The following is a 19889-nucleotide window of genomic DNA, read 5'->3' on the forward strand; positions in this document are numbered from 1 at the left end:
TTACCCAACACACTGTTTCCAAAGGACTGTACGCACATTATTCATCTGCTATGGAACTGACCAAAAACTTACCTCTGCAATACATCAGTCCTCTACCAGTAAATCACTGGGGGGAAAGGTTGGTTTTTTAGTTTCACAGATGGAACAGTTTCAAGTATGAAAACTCAGAGTCAGATTTTAGCTAGATGGACTCCTAACTGAACTTCTCAGCAATGAGCATCCCTACATTGTGCAGCAGTTAACAGAGAAGCTCTCTCATGACACATCTGCTTTCTCCTCTTGACAGGCAGAGCTGCTGTATTTAATTATATTACTCCTGCACTGCTAACCAAGGTTTTAATCCCTCATCTCAGCAGACAGGCAGTAAAAGGAGCAGCTCTTACCATAATTACAAGAAAACAAGGCACGCAAGCATGACTGATATTTAATATCGTGCCTGTTTGTGACAGGCCTAACTTCACACAGGTCTCAGCACCCTGTGAGAGCTGTGAAGAACGTGAAGGCTGCTTGCATTATTCCAGACTGGGCCGCCGAACCGCAACCCGAAGGGTCTGACATGGCATAGGAAGAACAAGGACACTGTGGTCCAAATCTTGCCACATGCTGAGAAGCGAGCGGGGAGCTGAGGATTGCTCATTGTCTTGTAACCTTGGCACACAGACAGAAACGGTCCTTCTCGCACGCCATTGTGTTTGGCTATTGCAGCACATATGGTGCGGCAAAGCAACCAATAGTGCTCCAGTATTACAGAGGTCTCCCCACAAGGTGGCTGTATAGTCTGGGTACTGAGCTGGTCCGCTGAACTGGAGTGTGAAGCCAAGCCTTACCCAGTAGCAGAAGAGGTTCCTTTGGATCGTGCAATACACAACACAAATATGCATGTGATGATTTTCAAAGGGCAGCCCAAGGGCCAAGTGCAGCCCGTACCTGATGGTCTCCTTGCAACAGCAGGAGGAGGATAAATTTGGTTTGCTACAAGTTTTACCAAGGGCAAATTCAAACCACAAGTTATTTCTATCCATTAGAAAAGCCCCAAGGACAGAAATTGCCACTGATCAGCCAGCTTTGTTTTTTTCCCCAATACCTGTAAAATTACACACAAGTGGACGCCTTAGGAGTCCCAGCTCCCATCATGACCACCCAGATCACAAAGATTTGGGACCTGACAGTAACATCACACCCTGCTGAGCCTCACGAACACAGTTAATCCCAGTGTATTTAGATGGCTAGGCAAGTGACAGACTCTTTCTGGCCAGGCTGGAAGGGACGCTGTTACCTCTTGCCTTCCTCCTGACATCCGATGGTGATCTGTCTGGTTGCACTTCGTGGAGAACTCGTCCTTCTTTACGATCTACAGTTATTGGGGAGGAGAGCTCAAGTTAGCAGCAGATGGATGTAGCAACGTAACAAAGGCTGCGTCAAACAGAATCCTAATGCGACAACTGGATGGCAAGATTTACGCAGTTTGCCAACCCCTCCAGGCTGCACTGATGAAACAGTGGGACTCCACAGGTGATGGCGAGAGATAATGGAGACAAAGGCTGAAGCACTCGATGCAGCAGCTCCATGCTCTGAGGAAAGGGAGCGAGTTGGCATCATTCCAAGGGAGATTCCCAATGTCAAGCTGCCTTCCACATTTAAGCCCCTTGTTTCAAGGAGCAGAATCTCCCTCGAATTTGTTCCTTAAACATCCCACCTACCCCATGGCTTATCCCAAGTACCCTCCCCAAGGCCCCTACACGGGATGACAGGTCACTTGGACACATCAGTGCATGGGACCATTTATATACACTCCTTCCCTTGACTCCCCCACCATACTTTATAACTGGTGCCCCCACGCTGGCTGATCCATCCTCTCCAATGCAGGGGCACCAACTGAAAGCAAGACCTCAATGTGCTATCAGCCTAGAGATCAGAACTGATCAAGAGATGGCCTAAATCAGTGGTTCTCAACTTTTTCAGACTACTGTGCCCCTTTCAGGAGTCTGATTTGTCTTGTGTACCCCCAAGTTTCACCTCACTTAAAAACTACACTTAAAAACTTGCTTACAAAATCAGCCATAAAAATGCAAAAAAAAAGTGTCATAGCACAGTATTGCCGACTTTCTCATTTTTACGATATAATTATAAATCAATTGGAATGTAAATATTGTACTTACATTTCAGTGTATAGTATGTAGAGCAGTATAAATAAGTCATTGTCTGAATGAAATTTTAGTTTGCACTGACTTGGCTAGTGTTTTTTAGGTAGCTTTTTGTAAAACTAGATAAGTTGAAGTATCCCCTGGGGTATGCGTACCCCTGGTTAAGAACCACTGGCCTAAACAATCCCTTGCAGTCACTAAAGGAAAGCCAATTGAGCAGATGCACAGAGAAAAGCCTTGCACGTGACCCATCACGGTAGTGACGTCACATTCTCAACCACTGGGTACTTTTGTTTACAGGCCCAGGGAATACAAACTCTTCCTCAGTGCCTGGTGCCCAGGTTAAGCAGCCAGACTCACCTGTGTGTGGGGAGGGGAGGGAGGCACAGGCTGGAGCTCACCTGGATATGGCCATTGTGTGGCCCCTTGTGGCCGTACATACACTCGACAGTCGCACTTTTCCTCTCCATTAAGTGAATCCGGAAAAGGGGCTTGAACCTCATTGGGTCATCCACATGAGGGTCATGAGGGGGCAAGTACATCCAGCCAATGATAAACAAGCCATCTACCTGCGAAGAGGTGGGAGAAGCAAATGGAGTAAATGCTCCCCCGTCCTTCATTCATTGGGCAGCAGCTGTTACCTCAGCCCCAGAACCTCTACAGTTAGGGAGCAAGGTGGTTCTCCCGCAGGACACTGAGGAGCTGTTCTCAACAATCGGATCCATTTCCAGTGCTAGACAGCTGCTTTCTGATGCCCAGATCCCAGCCCAAATAGACACAGTGCAGCCTCTGTGAGGGGGAAGAATCACCCTTTATAGGGCTTTGTTTCATGGGATAAGCATTCACGTCTATTACTGCAAGCAGCTTGGTGCCAGATACGCATTGGGCTTTGGAGAGAGAGATTATGCTGAGGCTAGTCAAGCTTTAATTGGTTTGTGACGAGCTCATGCTGCCAGTGATTCTCTTACCGGGAGGACTTCTAGTCTCCATAATTATGTCTGGCTTTTGGATGATGAATTGTTGTGTGCTATTACTCACTGCCAGTAAGGAAAGCAATGATCCCCTTCACTTGCTAAGACGCGTAAAAGAGCCAGCCTTTCTTTCTGCAAACCTCATTGAATCCTCACCCCACAAAGGTAAAGTGGCTTTGAAGAGCAAATATTCTTTAATGGAGATTTCTCCTGAAGACCCAAGGAGAGATCAGCACTGCAGTCTCTCTTCACAAGCTAACAGTATTGAACAACTAAACCAGTGGAACTCATTGCCAGGGGATGTGATGGCAAAAACCATAACTGGGTTAAAAATACAACTAGGTCCATTGATGGCTATTAGCCAAGATGATCAGGAATGCAGTGCCATGCTTGGGGTGACTCTAAACATCGGAATGCCAGAAGCCATGAACGAGAAACAGGGTAGAGCACTCTGAAACTGCCCTTCCCATGTACACTCCCCGTGGAACTCTGGTACGGTCACACTGCTGCAGCCAGATGCTCTTGATATAACGCTCTGGAACACATATTTCTATAAGAGAGCCTTGTGCTCAAAGGTTAACAAACTCAATGGGTTTAGTACGTTAAACTGGCCAATCCATGATCCTTGGTGCAGAGGATATCAGAAGGCATCAGGCAAGCCTCTATCCTCAGCCTTTCAGAGTAATCCCAATAATCCTAAATCCAGAGAGGCAAATGACATTCAGCAGCTCTTCTGCTTCTCTAGACTTGGTCTCATTGTGGTCCTAACACAAAGCTCACTGAAGTCAGTGGAAACGTTTCCATTGAATTCAGTGGCTTTGGATCAGGCCCAGCCAGTATCATTATGTCTGATGTACTGCTCTTCAGGGACTAGTCACTCTGCAGGTAAAGGTATCACGTACTGTGGCAAAGAGGCTATGAGGCAGCCAAGTGACCTGCATATGGAGCATCTTAACCCAACTCTTCCTAATGCAACCCAGTGAACGCCAACTTATGCCAAAGGCAGAAGCATAAAAGTTTTAAAGGAGCTTGTATGAAATTGTTGCCAGAAGCTGATGCAACAAACCTCTAGCACATCTCTGTACTCACCACCACGTTCAGCAGTCCCCCATATGGCCCGATGTCCGGCTGCCATAGTCCCAAGATGAGTCGGTATCGGTGCAGCACTAGGGAATAGGAGACAGAGCAAGACATTTCACAAACAACACAGCAAGAGGGATTTGAGGGGAGAGGAGGAGGCTGCCATAAAACTGCACAGGTTGTCGACTGACACCCCCTCAAACAGGGTCCTTACTGGGGTTGGGAGAGAGAATCCCAGTTCTCCCAAACCCAGGGAGAGGGGCCAATTCTGAAGACTTTCAAAAAGCTGTCACATGAAGCCTACTGCAAACGCACACTATTCTCCTGCACAGCTTCACGCCCAGCTGGGAGCAGCGGTAAGAGCTAGCTTTTAAAGGATTTACAAAGGCAGCGATCCAAGGACCCAACTGGCGAATAACTTTCCATCAGAAAATCCTCTCATTGAGATCTGTCGATAGGCATCACATGCTCTGCTTGGAGCCTACAAGTGCAGGCTATCCACTTCCCTGACCACAAGTAAGATGCTCTCGACACCAGACAGCTCCGATTTCATAAAGCTGCGAATGCGGGGGGGATCCAGAACATACAAGTAGGGGGGAGCAGGGAAAGCAAACAGTGTTTGCTTTAAGAGACCATCCCCTTCTTGTCCTACCAGACAGACGCACCCCCATGCCTCCACTTAAGTACCTGATCCTCGTCAGATTCAACCACTAAGGTGGCAACTGGCAGCACACACGTCACATAGCTCCTGAGCGCAGCATCTGATGACCAGGTGTCATTACAGATTTGACACATACAGAAGACCTTGAAGAAATCTCAATAGGTTACTGCATTTCAACGTTTCCTCAACGCTGCTCCCAAGCCTTGTGTACTGTACCATATCTTGTACTTTGGATCCCCATCTCGGAGCTAGTTAAGATTTAAATCCTATGGAAAAAGGGGGCAGAAGTAGGAAAGTTTTCCACAAACTGCAAACACAGGTGATTCTTTGAACACTGACACATACAGCCTGCTGCAGACAGGAGTCATAAGGAACTGAAGGTGTCCACTACACCATATGCCTGCCTTCCGTGGAGAATACAGAGGCTGTTAATCTCAGATTCTAAACATAAGCATCAGCTGACCCATAATATGAGAGTACATTTACATGAACAAAGGACATAGGACTGGAAGGGACCTCCTGGGTCACCACGTCGAGCCCTCTCCATCACAAGTAACCATGTCATCATAGGAGTAGAGAGGTTATTGTACCTCTGTATTTGGCACTGGTATGGCCACAGCTGGAATCCTGCGTAAAGTTCTGATGTTCACAATTGAAGGATGTTGATAAACTGGAGAGGGTTCAGAGAAGAGCCATAAGAATGATTAAGGGATTAGAAAACCTGCCTGATAGTGATAGACCCAAGGAGCTCAACCTATGTAGTTTAACAAAGAGAAGGTTAAGGGATGACTTGATCTGTAAGTATCTACATGGAAAACAAATATTTTATAATGTGCTCTTCAGCCGAGCAGAGAAAGGTCTAACACGATCCAACGGCTGGAAGTTGAAGCTAGACAAATTCAGACCGGAAATTTTTAATTTAACTAGGCCAGACTGAGCTGGAGTGAATCCTGTTACTGGAAGAGTTTAAGCCCAAAGTGGATGTGTTAAAAAGTAATTGTAAAGCACTACACAGGAATATTTTCATTATTTAAATGCCACAGCAAAGAGGTGTATTTGGGATCAAGGACACTGCCGAGGGCTGTTAAGTGCCAAACAGCCCCATGCTCGGGAAGAACTGGAAAAGCAACAGGAGAAATAAGAAATAGGAATGATTGGCCCAATTTCACTCAGCCCATGGAGTCAAACTCTAATAGCAAACTGCATGAAGGATACAAAGTGGATCAGATTTAAAATCGTCTAAGTGCAGTTACTATGCACATACCATTTAATACACAAGAAACCCCACTCACTGATACCTGCCTCCTCCACCTGGTTTGTGTACACAGCTGATAAACGCCAGTGGCTTTTAAGATTATAACTGAAAACCTGACGTTAAGCTGTTGAACGCAGACAGCGCTGAACTGGAGGAAGAAAAGCTCTTCCATTAGAACCATCTTCAGGGCTAATGCTCCAGATGAGAGTCTTGTCTTAATGCCAGACTTTTAAGTATAAGAAAGTGCCTGTTCAAAAGAGGAGAGACTTGTACTGAACAAGGTTCATAGACTTGGTTTCTGGGTAATCAGCCAGCTCCAGATTAGTTCAAGGAAGGCCATGTTTGCTTAGGGAAAGTGGCTGACTCACAGCAACATCCAGATCAGTGAGTCTGACACAATCACCCTTGAACTTTGATTCAAATCTGTTCAGCCTTCCAATGGCAGGCAAATCTAACTGAGCAGTCAGAGGCTTAGATGCCCTCCTCTCGCCAGTAATGTGAACGGCTTTTTAACAGCTGTTCAGAGCCAGAAAACTCCCTGATCAGCTGAATGGGAATAGACTGTTGCCAGACAGACCCTGCAACCTGAGCAGCATTGAAAACTAACTGCAGTCTCCCCACCCCCTCCCTGGAACTTGCTAACAACCCCCTTTGGAGGCAGGCAAAGTGTCTCAGGTGAATAGCGGATGGTCTGCATCTTGGGGGGCGATGGGGGGGCGGCTTTGTATTTTCTCCAGGAAAATGCTAACCTTTGGGCTTCTTACCCGTGATGGCTTCATTTCAGACTGTGAGCAGCGCTGCAGTGCCCAAGCCTCAGGCAGCCCAGCAGGTGAATTCCCTGCAGTCAAGACCTGGTTAGTTACAGCTCTGATACCCACAAATGCGGGAGATTAGGGATGACCCTGCCAGATCTCTCCTGATTCTGGATGGAAGCACCACACCTCTCTCCTTTCCAATGGGCTCCCCTCCTCTCTTTGTGCCTCCAAAGAGGTGGGGGAAGATAGAGATGCTCCCTAAGAAGGGGTCCCTTTGGGCTATAGGCCCCTTTCCCCATCAAGGGGATCTGTGTAGGGATTTCCTTCTGGTGGTCCTGAGCCAGGTTCAGCTTTTCTGGCTCCAATGCATGCTGCCCCTGGTCAGGAGAGGTTACCTCTAGTAGGGTGATGGATGTTTCCAGTCTCAGCAGCTCATTCAAGCAGCCAACAAGGGGCGGCCAATAAGCATCAACTGTGGCAATGTCTGCAACAGAGGGCTTGTCTACACAGGGGTGCTCTTGTGAAGTGAGCTGGAGTGTGAGTTTAAAGCAGGATAGCTATTCCCAGAGAGAGAACAGCACAGAGATGCTGTGATAGCCCTGGAGATATTCTTCAGAAGGGGATGGGGAACACTTCAGATGCCATGAACATTAACTAAATATTCTCTCATCACCAGCATCCGGCTTCTACCACCTGGTGACTTTAAACACAAATACTGGAGTTTTCAGTGAAATCTGCAATCTCCAGAGTGAGGGGAGGGGAACAAATGAAAGGAAGCTAAATCAATGACCCATCACAGCTGTGTCTGCGATTCTTTAAGGCTCATCCGCAGAGGAAACAGGGATCAGACGGTGGTCATTTGGGAGGGTGGGGGGGACAACCAAGAAGTTCACCATTGGGGAAACAGCCTGAAACACAACTTCAGAGCTGCTGAAAACGACACACTCGCTATATCAGTTATTCACTAAATCAGTAAAGCTATTCTGATTCCTGCTGGGCAGCTTGGCGTCCCCGTTTCATTTCCTTCCAGGTGGAGAACTGGGCTGGTGGGTGCATCAGAAGGTCCAACTCAGACATGATATCGCCACAGGTTCCTGTTATGAAATGGTCACTGCTTTGCCAGGCTACTTCACTCATCCTAGTTCATGCTGAAGTCATCAGTTCCAGGGCTGCTTCAAACCCTCTTTGGCTGGCTGAAACGCAATGGCCGCCTTTAAGACTTTAGTGCAGGTGAGTCCATAGCATCCACACCACGTTAGCACATGCCATGAAACCGCACTCCCAAGCACCAGTGAGTTAGTATCTCCATCCTGCATTACCCTCCTCTGCAAAATAACCATGCTATCATCCCCAGATCAACAGCAGAGGTGGCTTTATACATACCCCCAAGGACAAAGCAAAACTGGTTTCTCTCACTCAAGTTCATTCATCAGATCAAAGTCCCACCATGTTCCAGACCCAGAGCATTAGACTCTTGGGCCTTGCTATTCTTCCCTTGATACATTAATCGTGGTGAGAGTTATGTTTACTCATGGAGAAAGGACAGTTTGTTGGGCATAGATGCTCCATTGGAGAGTACATCACAGGCTCTGAAATGCTATGGAAACCTGCTCTCTTTAGAGCTGTTTGCAGTGCAGAGCATGGAAAGGTATTCTGGCATACTGGGAAGTGTGCTAACAGAGCAGAGGACGGTACTGGGACTCTCATATTTTGCAACAATAAAGGCTGAATTTGTAGTTTTCCAATAGCACAAGGATGGCACCTGATTTGGATAAAGTGACATAAATCACATCATTCAGATCAAGTCTGAGTATGGCAAGCAGGAGTCTACAGTCTCTGTAGATCTATTCAGGTTCTTATACCGCATCCCTCACCATGGTATCAGAACACTCTCTCCATTAAAAGCAAAGGTGGCCATAGACTGACTAGGCTTGGCAAAACACCCCGGGGGGGGGGGGGGAAAGAGTGGTTAGTTTTGGTTTTTTGTTTGTCTTTTTTACAATTTTGACTGTGATCAATATTTTTAAGCTTCTTTTTATTTTTCATCTGTTTAAATTTTCACAGCCGTGCAAAATTTTGGGTTTTAAGCATTTTTCATTGAGTTAAATTTTCACAGTCACCAGAAATTATGGGAAGGGTCGGACAATCTTTATTTAATGACAACAGATGTTGAGATTCAAAAAGCTACACAAAGTTAACACACAAAACGTCAACATCACATGTCAAAAATATACAGAGAGTAAATATCCTTCAGTCAAACTAAAATTCTCAAGCAGCCTTTTCTTACTTTGCCTGGCTGTAAATTTCTTATCAGCATCATTGGAAATATTTTTCATTCGTTTGCGTGTGTATGGTAGATAGTTTACCAATAAAACACTAACTTTTCCAAGCCTAACTACAGCACAGAACTTGGGGTCACGTTTGGACTGCAGGCTGCACTAGAAGACACCAAGGTAAAGGTGATCCCGAATGTATTGCCTGTGAGCGAACCATAGCTGATTACTCCAGGGTAACTCTTTATTTTCAGTAAGCTACATGCACCCAAGGAAACTTGAGTTTAAAGGTCCCATAAGTAGCAGAATCATGGAGCTTTCTAGCATAAATTTTGATTCCTAAACAGGTTCAGATTTTCAGGGTGTACATAAGCAGAGACCCCCAGTGCTCATTCACACACTGGCAGAGTTCACATTCTATCAAGGTTACATTTCAGGAGCTCTCCCTACAGGAGGAGGATAGGTCTATCAGTGGCTATTAGCCAAGATGATCTGGGATGCAAACCCATGCTCTGAGTCCCTAAACCTCTGACTGCCAAAAGCTGAGGATGGATCACTCAATAATTGCCCTGTTCCAGTCATTCCCGCTGAAGCATCTGGCACTGGGCACTGTCCAAAGACAGGACACTGAGCTAGACAGTGTCATTGTCTGACCCAGTATGACCGTTCTTATGAAACTTCCCTTTGTTAGGTTTAAATAAAAATCCTGAAGTCCAGAGTGTTTTTTAATTTTATTGGGGGGAGGGAGCAAGAAGGAATTCCCCTCTGTAAACGACATGCCTCCAGCAGTGATACCTGGGCTGCCAAGTCCAGTGATCTCCCACCTACATATCAGAGAGAGGGGGACTAAAGTTCAGAGAAATCTATGGGAAAGTTTCAGAACTGACAACACTTAGACTCATCCAGGGAGATGAATAAAGGGGACATATCTGCTCACACCCAAGAAAAAGCTAACCGGTAACACCCATGTTCCTAGCTTTGTCTATCTAGGGAAGTGGTTTCTCGGCTTGCGGACCAGTCAGCACAAAGCAGTGGCCCATGTGACATCCTCAGGGCCAGAAAGGTAGTATTGGATGCGACCCACAATGGTAAATAGGTTGAGAAACGCTGATCTAGAGTCTGTTAGTGTCATTTCTGGGGCTGGATGGAATTGGCCTCAAGAGCAATGCAAGCAGCGCTCCTCCTTCCCCTAATGGCAAGCTGGAATGTGTTATCTCCACCATACACCCAAGCCCACTGCCCTGGAGAGCATCTGCTACCTATACCTAGTTAGTTTCCACCACAGAAAACCATGAATAGGATGCTCTCCTAACCCCCAGCACTTCACCAGAGGGGTGAATACTATTGTCCCTATGTTACAACTACCTAAGGTGTCATCTTAGAGGGTCAGAACAAAGTACATGAGAACCAAATCACGGGAAAGCCTGGGTGACAGCTCTCCTTATTCTGCCCCCGAAGTAGTGGTTTGCAGTAACTTCACACGCCATGCAGCGCCTCGTGTGAGTTCAGTGCAGAAAGCGTTTGCCAATGGGAGGTACGTACGGCAGGTGTAAACATCTCTGTACTCCATGTGTTCGTAGTCGGGAAGGATTTTCATAAAACGCCCCGACTTCACTCGTGGATTTATACCTGGACAGACACAGCAGGGTAAGTACCAGAGAAGTTGATTCCCCTCTGACCATCACATAATGTTAATCCGAACCAACCAGACAGGGAGGTCAAGTCCCTTGTTGATTTAAGGCGCACTTCTTCAGCCCCCAGCCCAGATCAGACACTCAGAAGAATTCGGCACATTTTATGATTCCCTCATAAGTTATCGATGTCACCAAACAAATTCTGAATGGAGTCTGCGCTTATCTTAGTCTACGCAGGACAAGAGCAACCAAAGGTTTTTTCCTCTTTTCACTCTTCGATCCAGCTAATTGTTTTCGAAACACCATCTAGCATCTGTTTCATTATGCCCTCTAAGATCTTGGGTTTGGCTTTGTTCCCAATTGTCTTAGCGTAGCATGTAGAATAGAACAAACATTCATTGTTTGCACCTTCAAGCCTGAATTCTGCCAACAGTTCCAAATAAATTTTGCTGTAACTAAAGAGTTCTACATGACACTAGAGAACAAGGACACAGCACCAGGCAATTCTTTCAGGAAAGCTGAGCAAGAAAGCACCAGTAGGTTTGTAAACAGAGATTTTTGCTGAATCTAAACTGATTGCAAGCCAAGGATTTCATATCCCTGCAACCAGGGTAAGGTTCAGGAAAGGAAGAATGAGCTGACAAGTGTTCTGACTCTGCCGAAGTCTGAAGAAATGGCACAGGTCAGGATTCAGATTGCCAGATGCGTGGCAAGAGATTATTTACAAATGGAATAGAGTCTATAGCATGCTTTCTACCGTGTAAAACACTATGTTCTAAAGAGCTAAATGCTCACCAAGGACCTATTCCAGTGGAAGGAGACTAATGAGGTTACCTATATTAAGAGGTGCTTTCGTAATGGCGGGATTGAACCAGGAACCTCTGGAGCTTAGTGCATGAGCCTCTACCGCATGAGCTAAAAGCCAACTGGCTGTTAGGTAAGGCTGTGGAGCCAGACTCATTTTATCTCTCTCTTTAAGTGGTCTCAGTGCCACCAGATGGGACAGAACACCACACCCAGAAGGTGTGCGGGTTACACTTTGAAGTGTAAAGAATCAGTGGGAAAAGTTGCAAAAACAGGACCATATCAGGTACGTGATTAATAGATAGTTTGTAACTATACCACCACTCTGGCTACGAGAAAAGCCACACTGCACAGCAAAGAAGGGTCTGAAATGACTGAGGTTTCCTTACACACTTTCGAGTTCCCCTGTGTGGCCTCCTAGGGAGGTAAGTGGTACCATTCCCATTTTACAGATAGGGAAACTGAAGCATGGGGAGGTGAAGTTACTTGGGTCAAGGCCACACTGCAATGGTCTCAGAGCCTGGATCAGAATTCAGGATTCCTGGCTCCCAACACGAGGTTAAATGCACAAGGCCACCACTGCCTCTGACAGTCAGATAAAGCACAAGGTCCATTTGAAAGGAGCCAGACATCCTGGGACCAGCAAAGCGCACTCAGGACTCTCACTCTGGTGATGTACAAAGACAAATGCTTTCATTTTTAACAAGCTGAGCCCTGCTTCTTGTAAAGGGCCATGGAACTGCAGACCAACCACTGGAGCCAATGGTTTGTCATTGCTGATTTCCAAAAGATTCTGGGTTGTTCCATCTCCTGCTAGACTAATTCAGCATCAGCCTTGGGGACCCATGAAATGCCTGGGTCCCTTGATTTTGGTGGCAAGGACAGATCAATTCACTACTGTGGGGCTTGTGTCATCCAGGCTGCTGCTGGGATTGTCACAAGCACTCTCCCAGCTGGTATCTGCAGCTGAACCAGCTCCTGTGTTAAACAGCCAATGTAGCTTCTGACCCATTAGCATGAGAGGCAGCTTGATCTTGTTAAGTAGGGAACTCCTATATTCAAATGCCAGTTCAGGGTCAAGTCCCTAATCTGCCTCTTCCTTCCCCACCCCCGTAAAATGGGGATGAAACTCACCTACCTCCCAGGGGGCTTGTGCTGACCAAGGAGTTTGTGTCTGTAAAGCACTCACATGCAAGTGGCAACACTCATCATAACGCATGGGCTGCAGCTGCTTATTTGGAGTTGTGTCCTGGAAACAAGTTGTGATGCTGTATGGAATCTGGGGGACACTTGAGACATTATGAGTATCAATATTGTAAAATTGTAATGAGTTATGCCAGGTAGGCCATGTAAGGTATCTGAAAAAATATTATAATTTGCCAGATATGATAATCTCATTTTTGTGTTTGTATTGAGTTATAGATATGTCTGTCTGTATTTCAAACTTGTGCTATGCTTTGGGTGACACCCACAGACAGTTTGGCATCAGCACTGCCAAGTCTGCTTGATGGCCCATTAAGGACCATCAGCTGTACAACTGATCCATTGAGAGAAGACGGATACACCTTATGACTCAGCAAGGCACACAGGGACATGCCTATGGACAGAACCCTAAGGCTTTCAAGCCATGTGCTGGGCAGCGTGTGTTTCAAACAAAGGAAGTGCAGGCCACATGGCAAAAGACTGTAAAAGGCAGCTGCTCTTCTCCATTTTGTCTTCAATCCTACTTCTTACTTCTGGAGGAACTTTGCTACGAACGGAAGCTCTGAACAAAGGACTGAATGACCCATCCAAGCTGTGGATGTATTCCAGAAGGACTTTCAAGCCAGCAAACTCACCAATACTGCTAGGAACCTGATATATGGACTTTGAAGTCTTTGTATGTATGTGACTGTTTTACCATTTAACATCTCTCTTTTTCTTTATAATAAACCTTTAGTTTTGGACACTAAAGGACTGGCTGGCAGCATGGTATATTGGGTAAGATCCAAACCTATACTGACCTGGTAACATGGCTGACCCTTTGGGGTCAAAAGAACATTCTGTATATGTGAGCAGAGTTATTTTAAGTAACTGCTCACTGAACTGGACCTAGGTGCTGATTGGGAGCCAGAATGCAATAAAGGGGGCTGTGAGATTCCTTTTTTGCTTCTTGATAACCAGTGTGGGGGATGAGAAGCACAGTTTGAGACTGGTTGGGGAGTTTAATTTCAGTGTTACCCACCAGTCTTGGGAATATCTGCTCTCCATTTTGCAGCCTGCCCTGACCTTGGCATTTCCATTGAGGGCTGCCCCAAGCACCACGGGTCACACACGTGTTGGCACTTCTGTACAGACCCAGCACAGTCGGGTCCTCCTTCTCCTGCACAAGATGGTTTGGAATGCAGGGGGCGGGGTGACGAGAGTAAAGGAACAGATAACCTCCCCATTCCCCTCTGTGTCAAGTTGCAATAGGTGTTCCACAGAGAATCATTGCCCTGACCTTCCCCTACGGAAGTTATACATAACAATGGAGTTATGGTGGACAGAAGTTGCTTACACTGGGGGAAGGGAGTCAAACATTGTTTCAGAGGACCACACAAAGATAAAGCCTGCTCTGATGAATACAGGTTACCCACGGGCCAGAAAGGGGCAAACCAAACAGCTGAAGATACTTTTACAATCCTACTGACAGATTAAAAACTGTCCTCAGATTTGGGTGAGCGGTTACCAGTTGCTAAACACACTAGCCACAAACTAATACCTATTTCCAGAAACCCTCAGACTCTGTAGTTTCTTCCAATCAAAGGGGTATGGAGAGGCAACAGCGATTCTTGTTATCTGTCTGGCATTAAAATGCTGTGGTAGTCAGACTCATTACAGCTTTAGAAATGAAATCTCTGCCACGAAATACAGAGTCTGTGTTTCAAATGCCCAGGACAGAGATTCAGTGCAAATTTACTTTTAAAAATGTAACTAAACAAGAACAGGAGTATACAGACCTGCACTGACTTCATCACTTACGTTTGGCATAGACATCTCGACAGGACACTCCTGTGATCTCCAGTTTCCGTAAGTTCTCGCAGACACCATACTCTGCAGTGACAGACAGAAAGGAGTTAAGAGCTAATAAAATGAGTGATTGTGTGAAAAGGTTTGGGCTGTCCACAGAGCTCCAGGATACCTACAACTGCAGCAAGAATTTAGGCAGCTTTAAATTCAATCCAATGTATTTTATTTAAAGTACAATCTTGCAAATTGCTGTATTTGTTAACAAATATTCTTGTTGCTGTTCTTCAGAAGCAGCAGAGGAAAGTTGGATGGCATTCCTTTCCAGACTAGATTCTCAGATTCCCTAGTACATTTTACAAGTGATGGCTACTTGCAATCTATTGTGGCAACTCCTTGCTGATAAATTATGGGCACTTACACCTAGAATCGGTGGCAGAATGAAGTGGGGAAAATGACCCATCCAAACTGGGAATCTGTCAGTAGAGCAAACCATCATTGCAACCAGGTGTTATTCACTCCCACTAATTTGTCCTACAAGCAAGACTGTTTATTAAGACTCACGGAAAATGGCCACATTTCAGAGTACTGAAAGATCTATAACTAAGATTATTTTAAAAGAATAAGTCTGTTTCATAACCCCAAATTGTTAAGAGAATGTAACGTGTCTGCATGTACAATTACACTTGCAAACAAATCAGACTGAAATTGGTCCATTCTTTGCAGATGCCTTTGACTGTTTTGTTTTCAATGCATTCTATTAGTGATGCAGAGATCTTAAAAGCCTTTTCAAAATTTTAAAAGCAACTTTAAAGCAGGAAATGAGAGACTTCAGTGCAGGTTCAGAAGGCAAGCATTAAACTTTAATTCTTAAAAATATAGCAGACAAGTACCAGCAAATAATTCAATGAAAGAAATCCTGTAACACCAAGAGAAGAGGGAAAAACGTATCAAACAGCAACAAAAATAGAGCTTAGTGCCAAAAGCAAATCAGTCCTCAGCAGGGAAAATCCACACTGAAAACCTCAAATGCACCTCTGAAAAATCAGACATCAGCTTCCTTTAGCAGAAGATTAAAGCACCTGATAGCTCCCTGCATCTGCTAGATATCTGATATCAAGTTTGTCCTTAAAGAACCCCAGAGAAGCCATCTGATCTGAAACCCACCCTCACACAAGGGACAGTGTCGATCAAGCTTCCTTGAATTTATGATTAACTATTGCTGCCTGTTTCTGGTATCTATTCCTAATAACTTGCTCTGTACTCCGATTTCAATATAGGCCAAATGAGAGAAAGCAGACATCCGCCCGGCTCAACTCAATCATGCTCTTACTATATATATGCTCTATGTACATATATGTTTGGCTAGGGTATGCAATGTAGCTTGACAGAACACCCACAAGACACACACGTGTTTTCTAAGGATGACTTGGGTTACTGTAGAAATGAATGTGAACAATCTCTTGCTATGAGAAGCGAGTTGAATAAAGACAGGAAGGGGACAAGAGGGAAAAACACAGATTCCCCTCCGTAAAAACTTCAACTGATGTCAGTGGGAGCTTGCCACTGACATCAGCAAGAGCAGGACGAAGCCCTAGTTGTTTAGGATGTGAGATGGGGAGGAAGTACAATTAGCTAGTGAGTAAACAGCAAAGCTTCCAGGAACGCACTTCCAGCCTAGCACAAAACAAGCAATTTAGTGCTGGACTAGAGCCAACTGAATGTATGCAGCAATTTTGCAGATCTGTGAAATCAAAGCTATATTCAAAGCTGGAAATTTGGACCCAGCCCACAAACAAGCCCACGTCCCTCCCGCCACTCTATCAGACATTATAATGCTTTTAATGCTAGCCTGTGTCTTGTTTGGTAATAATATCAGGGAGAGGTGAAAAGCAATAGGCTTTTGCAGCTGATCTGTGATTCAGGAAATTACAGGCCTTCAGGAGAGGCGAGAAGCAACATTGACACAGCCTGTAGTTCGGAGAACAGTTGGTTCTTATACTAAAGAAGAACTTCACCTGCCTACAAAGCCAGCAAGGGGGCCACTAATGTCAGCTGCACACTTTCTGCAGCAAGTGATGCAGCTAGATTAAATTGGATACTGTCATCTGAAGTCACAGACTGCATTGGGAAAAAAACCACGCAGGGATGTCACAGGTCCAGCTGAGCGCCTCTTTTGGCCACTCACCAGTTTGCTATGCGGGGATGCCACCACTGAATCCTGCGGGTGTTTTAAGCCCCTGGAGTCTGAACATAGTCTAGGTACTGCCACCGTTGTAAGGTCTCTAGATGCACTCTTAGGGTGCGGATCTTCTCTTTGGCACACCCCACAACAACTGTAATCACATGGCCCCCTGCCCAGCCCTCAGAACCAGTGCTGACCCCTCAGACTATCCCTACAGCTTAAACTCGCCCTTTCCATGAACCCCAGTAATAACTTAATCAGAATTCCTAAATTCTACATAGGTTCCCCAAATCATCACAAGACAACTCTGCCCAGATGACATTTTTCTGTTTTATTCTTTATTAGGTCAGGATATTTGTGTGATAACATTCTCTCTTCCTCATCAGGTTACCTGCTCCTGATGCCTCAAAATTCTCAAATGCTCCTCATCGTAGTATCTAAGAGGTGCTAATCCAGTCTGAATTCGTGAAATCACTGATTGTCATGCACAGAAATCACGACGTAAATTGGAAAAAATCATCCAATGGTTTCTAACAAGTGGTCTTGTCAAATAGCAGGAGACAGACTACCTAAAAGCAGAACTATCACTAGGTCTGGTGTATTTTACAAGTTTCACAGTTTGGGTTTAACTGGATCTTTCCCAAAAGAGTCAGCATCTTCTCAAACATTAGCAACTTCCAAAAAACAATTCCAGTGTGATTAATTTTCATTGCCATTTGACATTAGCCACACAAGTCCTGCAATAATTTCATCTTGTTTGCTAGCAAGAATGTAATCTTAGCTGGTGAAATTCCTGTAAGTCATGATCCTGCTCTCCTCAGTGATCTAAACTACAACCAAAAGCCCATACTGGCTTTGCTTAACTGTGGATGGATAGAACACTTAAGTTTTTTCTTCAAGGGCTGTCATGGTGATGAAAGGTATGAAATTACAGATTGTGAAGACCAAACTCCCCTACCACTCCCACATCCAAATCCCAACAATTATTAAATCCAAGAAAGCTTGCCAGTGCATGGACAACACTATTTATTCTTGATGCTAGAAAAGATAAAGGGGAGGTTAAACTAAGATAAGAGCTATGTAATGCTGCAATTCAGCTACAGAAAAAAAAATACTGTTTTGCTTTCCCTGACAATCAAATGGGAGGTTTCCAGAAAATCCTGCTTCGCTGCAAGTAAGGCTCTTTTAAAGAGAAATTCTCAACGCGCCAGTTCATCAAGGAAATTAAATATTGAAAATGTTCTAAAGCGTTAATATGGATGGAAATTCACAACCACAGTGAGTAACTGCTCATAATCCTGCTTCAAAAGGAAGGATAGAACTTGATTATGAAATTCTCATTCTACTAGCTGGGAAGGTTGTTCTCTTATGTTAACAGGACTCGGAAGATTTACTCAACGCATGGCAAATATACCAGCACTGCCATGCCCTGTGGAATTTGAAGTATTAAACAGTGCACTGTTTATTATGGCCTGCACTTAAGCATAACATTGTCAGCCTCCTAGTTTACACATTTGTAAGTGAACCATACTATATCTTTTGCTTTCAGATAATGCTCTCCTCCCTTCCTGGTTTCACTCTACCTGCTCTTCTATAACAGATCATGGCACATCTTATTCTGCAATTTTCTGTTTGCACTTCTCCTCCCCCCGATTATATCCCTTTCTGCACCTTATGTTCTCTACTCTTCCTACAACTAAATTTTTCCTATAGTAAAGGATTGGAATTGCAGCAGGTATTACCACTACCCTCCTGAAAAGTCATGAAGGGTTTGGAAGTGCTTTTCAAGCAAGTCTTTAGTAGCGCGCAAGGAAATAGGCAGTGGGGCAGGTAAGGTAATGTCTTTACACAAAAAAATATTTGTGAACCTAAAGAACCAAGGACACCAAACTTCATTCTCCACTTTTATGCCACATTAAGGCTAATTGTTACTAGCAACTAAGTCTTTTAATTCCATGCCTACATAAGCACAACATTAGCAGCCTGAAAGACTGTATATGATAAGGTGCTGAGAAGTGGCTGTAGGTCTAGCATGGATGCACAAACCATGGCAAGGCCAGACACGTTATTCAGTACGCAATCAGAGGGGGGTCAGTGGAAAACATTTTGCACTGGGAATGGGGAGACCTGGCTTCTATTCACAGCTCTAGATCACTCCCCCACTCTTCCACCCCCCCATACGACTCAGCTTCCACATCTGTAGAACAGATACCCACCTTTGTAAAGTGTTCTGAGATCTACAGCAGACTAATCTACAGGTGATAAATGTAACACAAAGCCTGCCCCATGATGACTATTTAACAATTTATATTTTCTCCCCAACCCCGTTTCAACAAAAACAAAACGTTAGAGTATTTTAATTTGTGAATTCTAGATCTGGTTACTATGATCCACCAGTGAAATTTCCTAGACAGGTGACCTGATGTGGTGTGTTATTTCAATATAAAACTAGTGACCACTTAAACTACAAGCATATATGGTCATGGGTTAATCAAGGAAAGTCAAGTCAAAAGCCAAAGTGCATGGGAAAGTGATTGCAACACTCCACTTGCCAAACAAGCAGGTCAGAGAAACAGTTTATCCCAAACAGTCACAATGATAAAAGGGCATCATCCCAAAAGTAGCTGGCTACAAACATTGCAAAACTAGCTCATGTTTCCCCACGTTCATTCTCCAATTTCAGAGCCACAGCCAAAAGCAATTGTGTGTAGCCTGAAGGGGAGGATCCCCCCTACTCAAACTACTGCTCCAGTGACTGCAATAAAATTGAGTCTGCCTGCAATCGCACTAAACCAAGGTGTCAAAAAACTCATTTGGTTGGGAGGGCTGATTTACATTTTTAATTATAGACTATGGCTACAAAGTTAGGGCTGTTTATAACCCTTGATCCACAGCAGTGATCTCATGACAAAAGCAGATATGCACAAAAATTAAGGGTAAAAAAAGACAAGTATGTAGCACTGCAGTATTCAGCATCTCTTAGCAGAGAGAATGTTAAAAGCACTCGCACAACCACCTGTCCCTTGTTTAGTTGGGCGCTTGTGCATGCACAAGTGAGAACCACACAAGCAACCAAGAAGGCAGACTTGCATAACTAATCAGGAAGTACAGATCCGTGATGTGCTCAATGGCTTCAGAG

The 19889-nt window shown here is 44.8% G+C and overlaps 1 protein-coding gene across 2 annotated transcripts in view; it reads right to left on the reverse strand.

Moving 5' to 3' along the window:
• Positions 1–19889, reverse strand: part of FBXO31 (F-box protein 31) — a 40130-nt gene that overhangs the window by 16701 nt on the left and 3540 nt on the right. The window contains exons 2-6 of one of the 2 annotated variants that reach the window (XM_084644929.1): positions 14581–14652; positions 10682–10768; positions 4205–4281; positions 2546–2713; positions 1277–1351 (exon numbers count right to left, since the gene is read on the reverse strand). In XM_084644929.1, the coding sequence (XP_084501055.1) occupies positions 1277–1351; positions 2546–2713; positions 4205–4281; positions 10682–10768; positions 14581–14652 (479 nt within the window). The remainder of the gene's footprint in view (positions 1–1276; positions 1352–2545; positions 2714–4204; positions 4282–10681; positions 10769–14580; positions 14653–19889) is intronic. The other variant, XM_084644930.1, reaches the window with a different exon arrangement.

Source organism: Lepidochelys olivacea (genome assembly GCF_965140295.1).
Source record: "Lepidochelys olivacea isolate rLepOli2 genome assembly, chromosome: 12".
NCBI classification, from domain to species: Eukaryota; Metazoa; Chordata; order Testudines; family Cheloniidae; genus Lepidochelys; species Lepidochelys olivacea.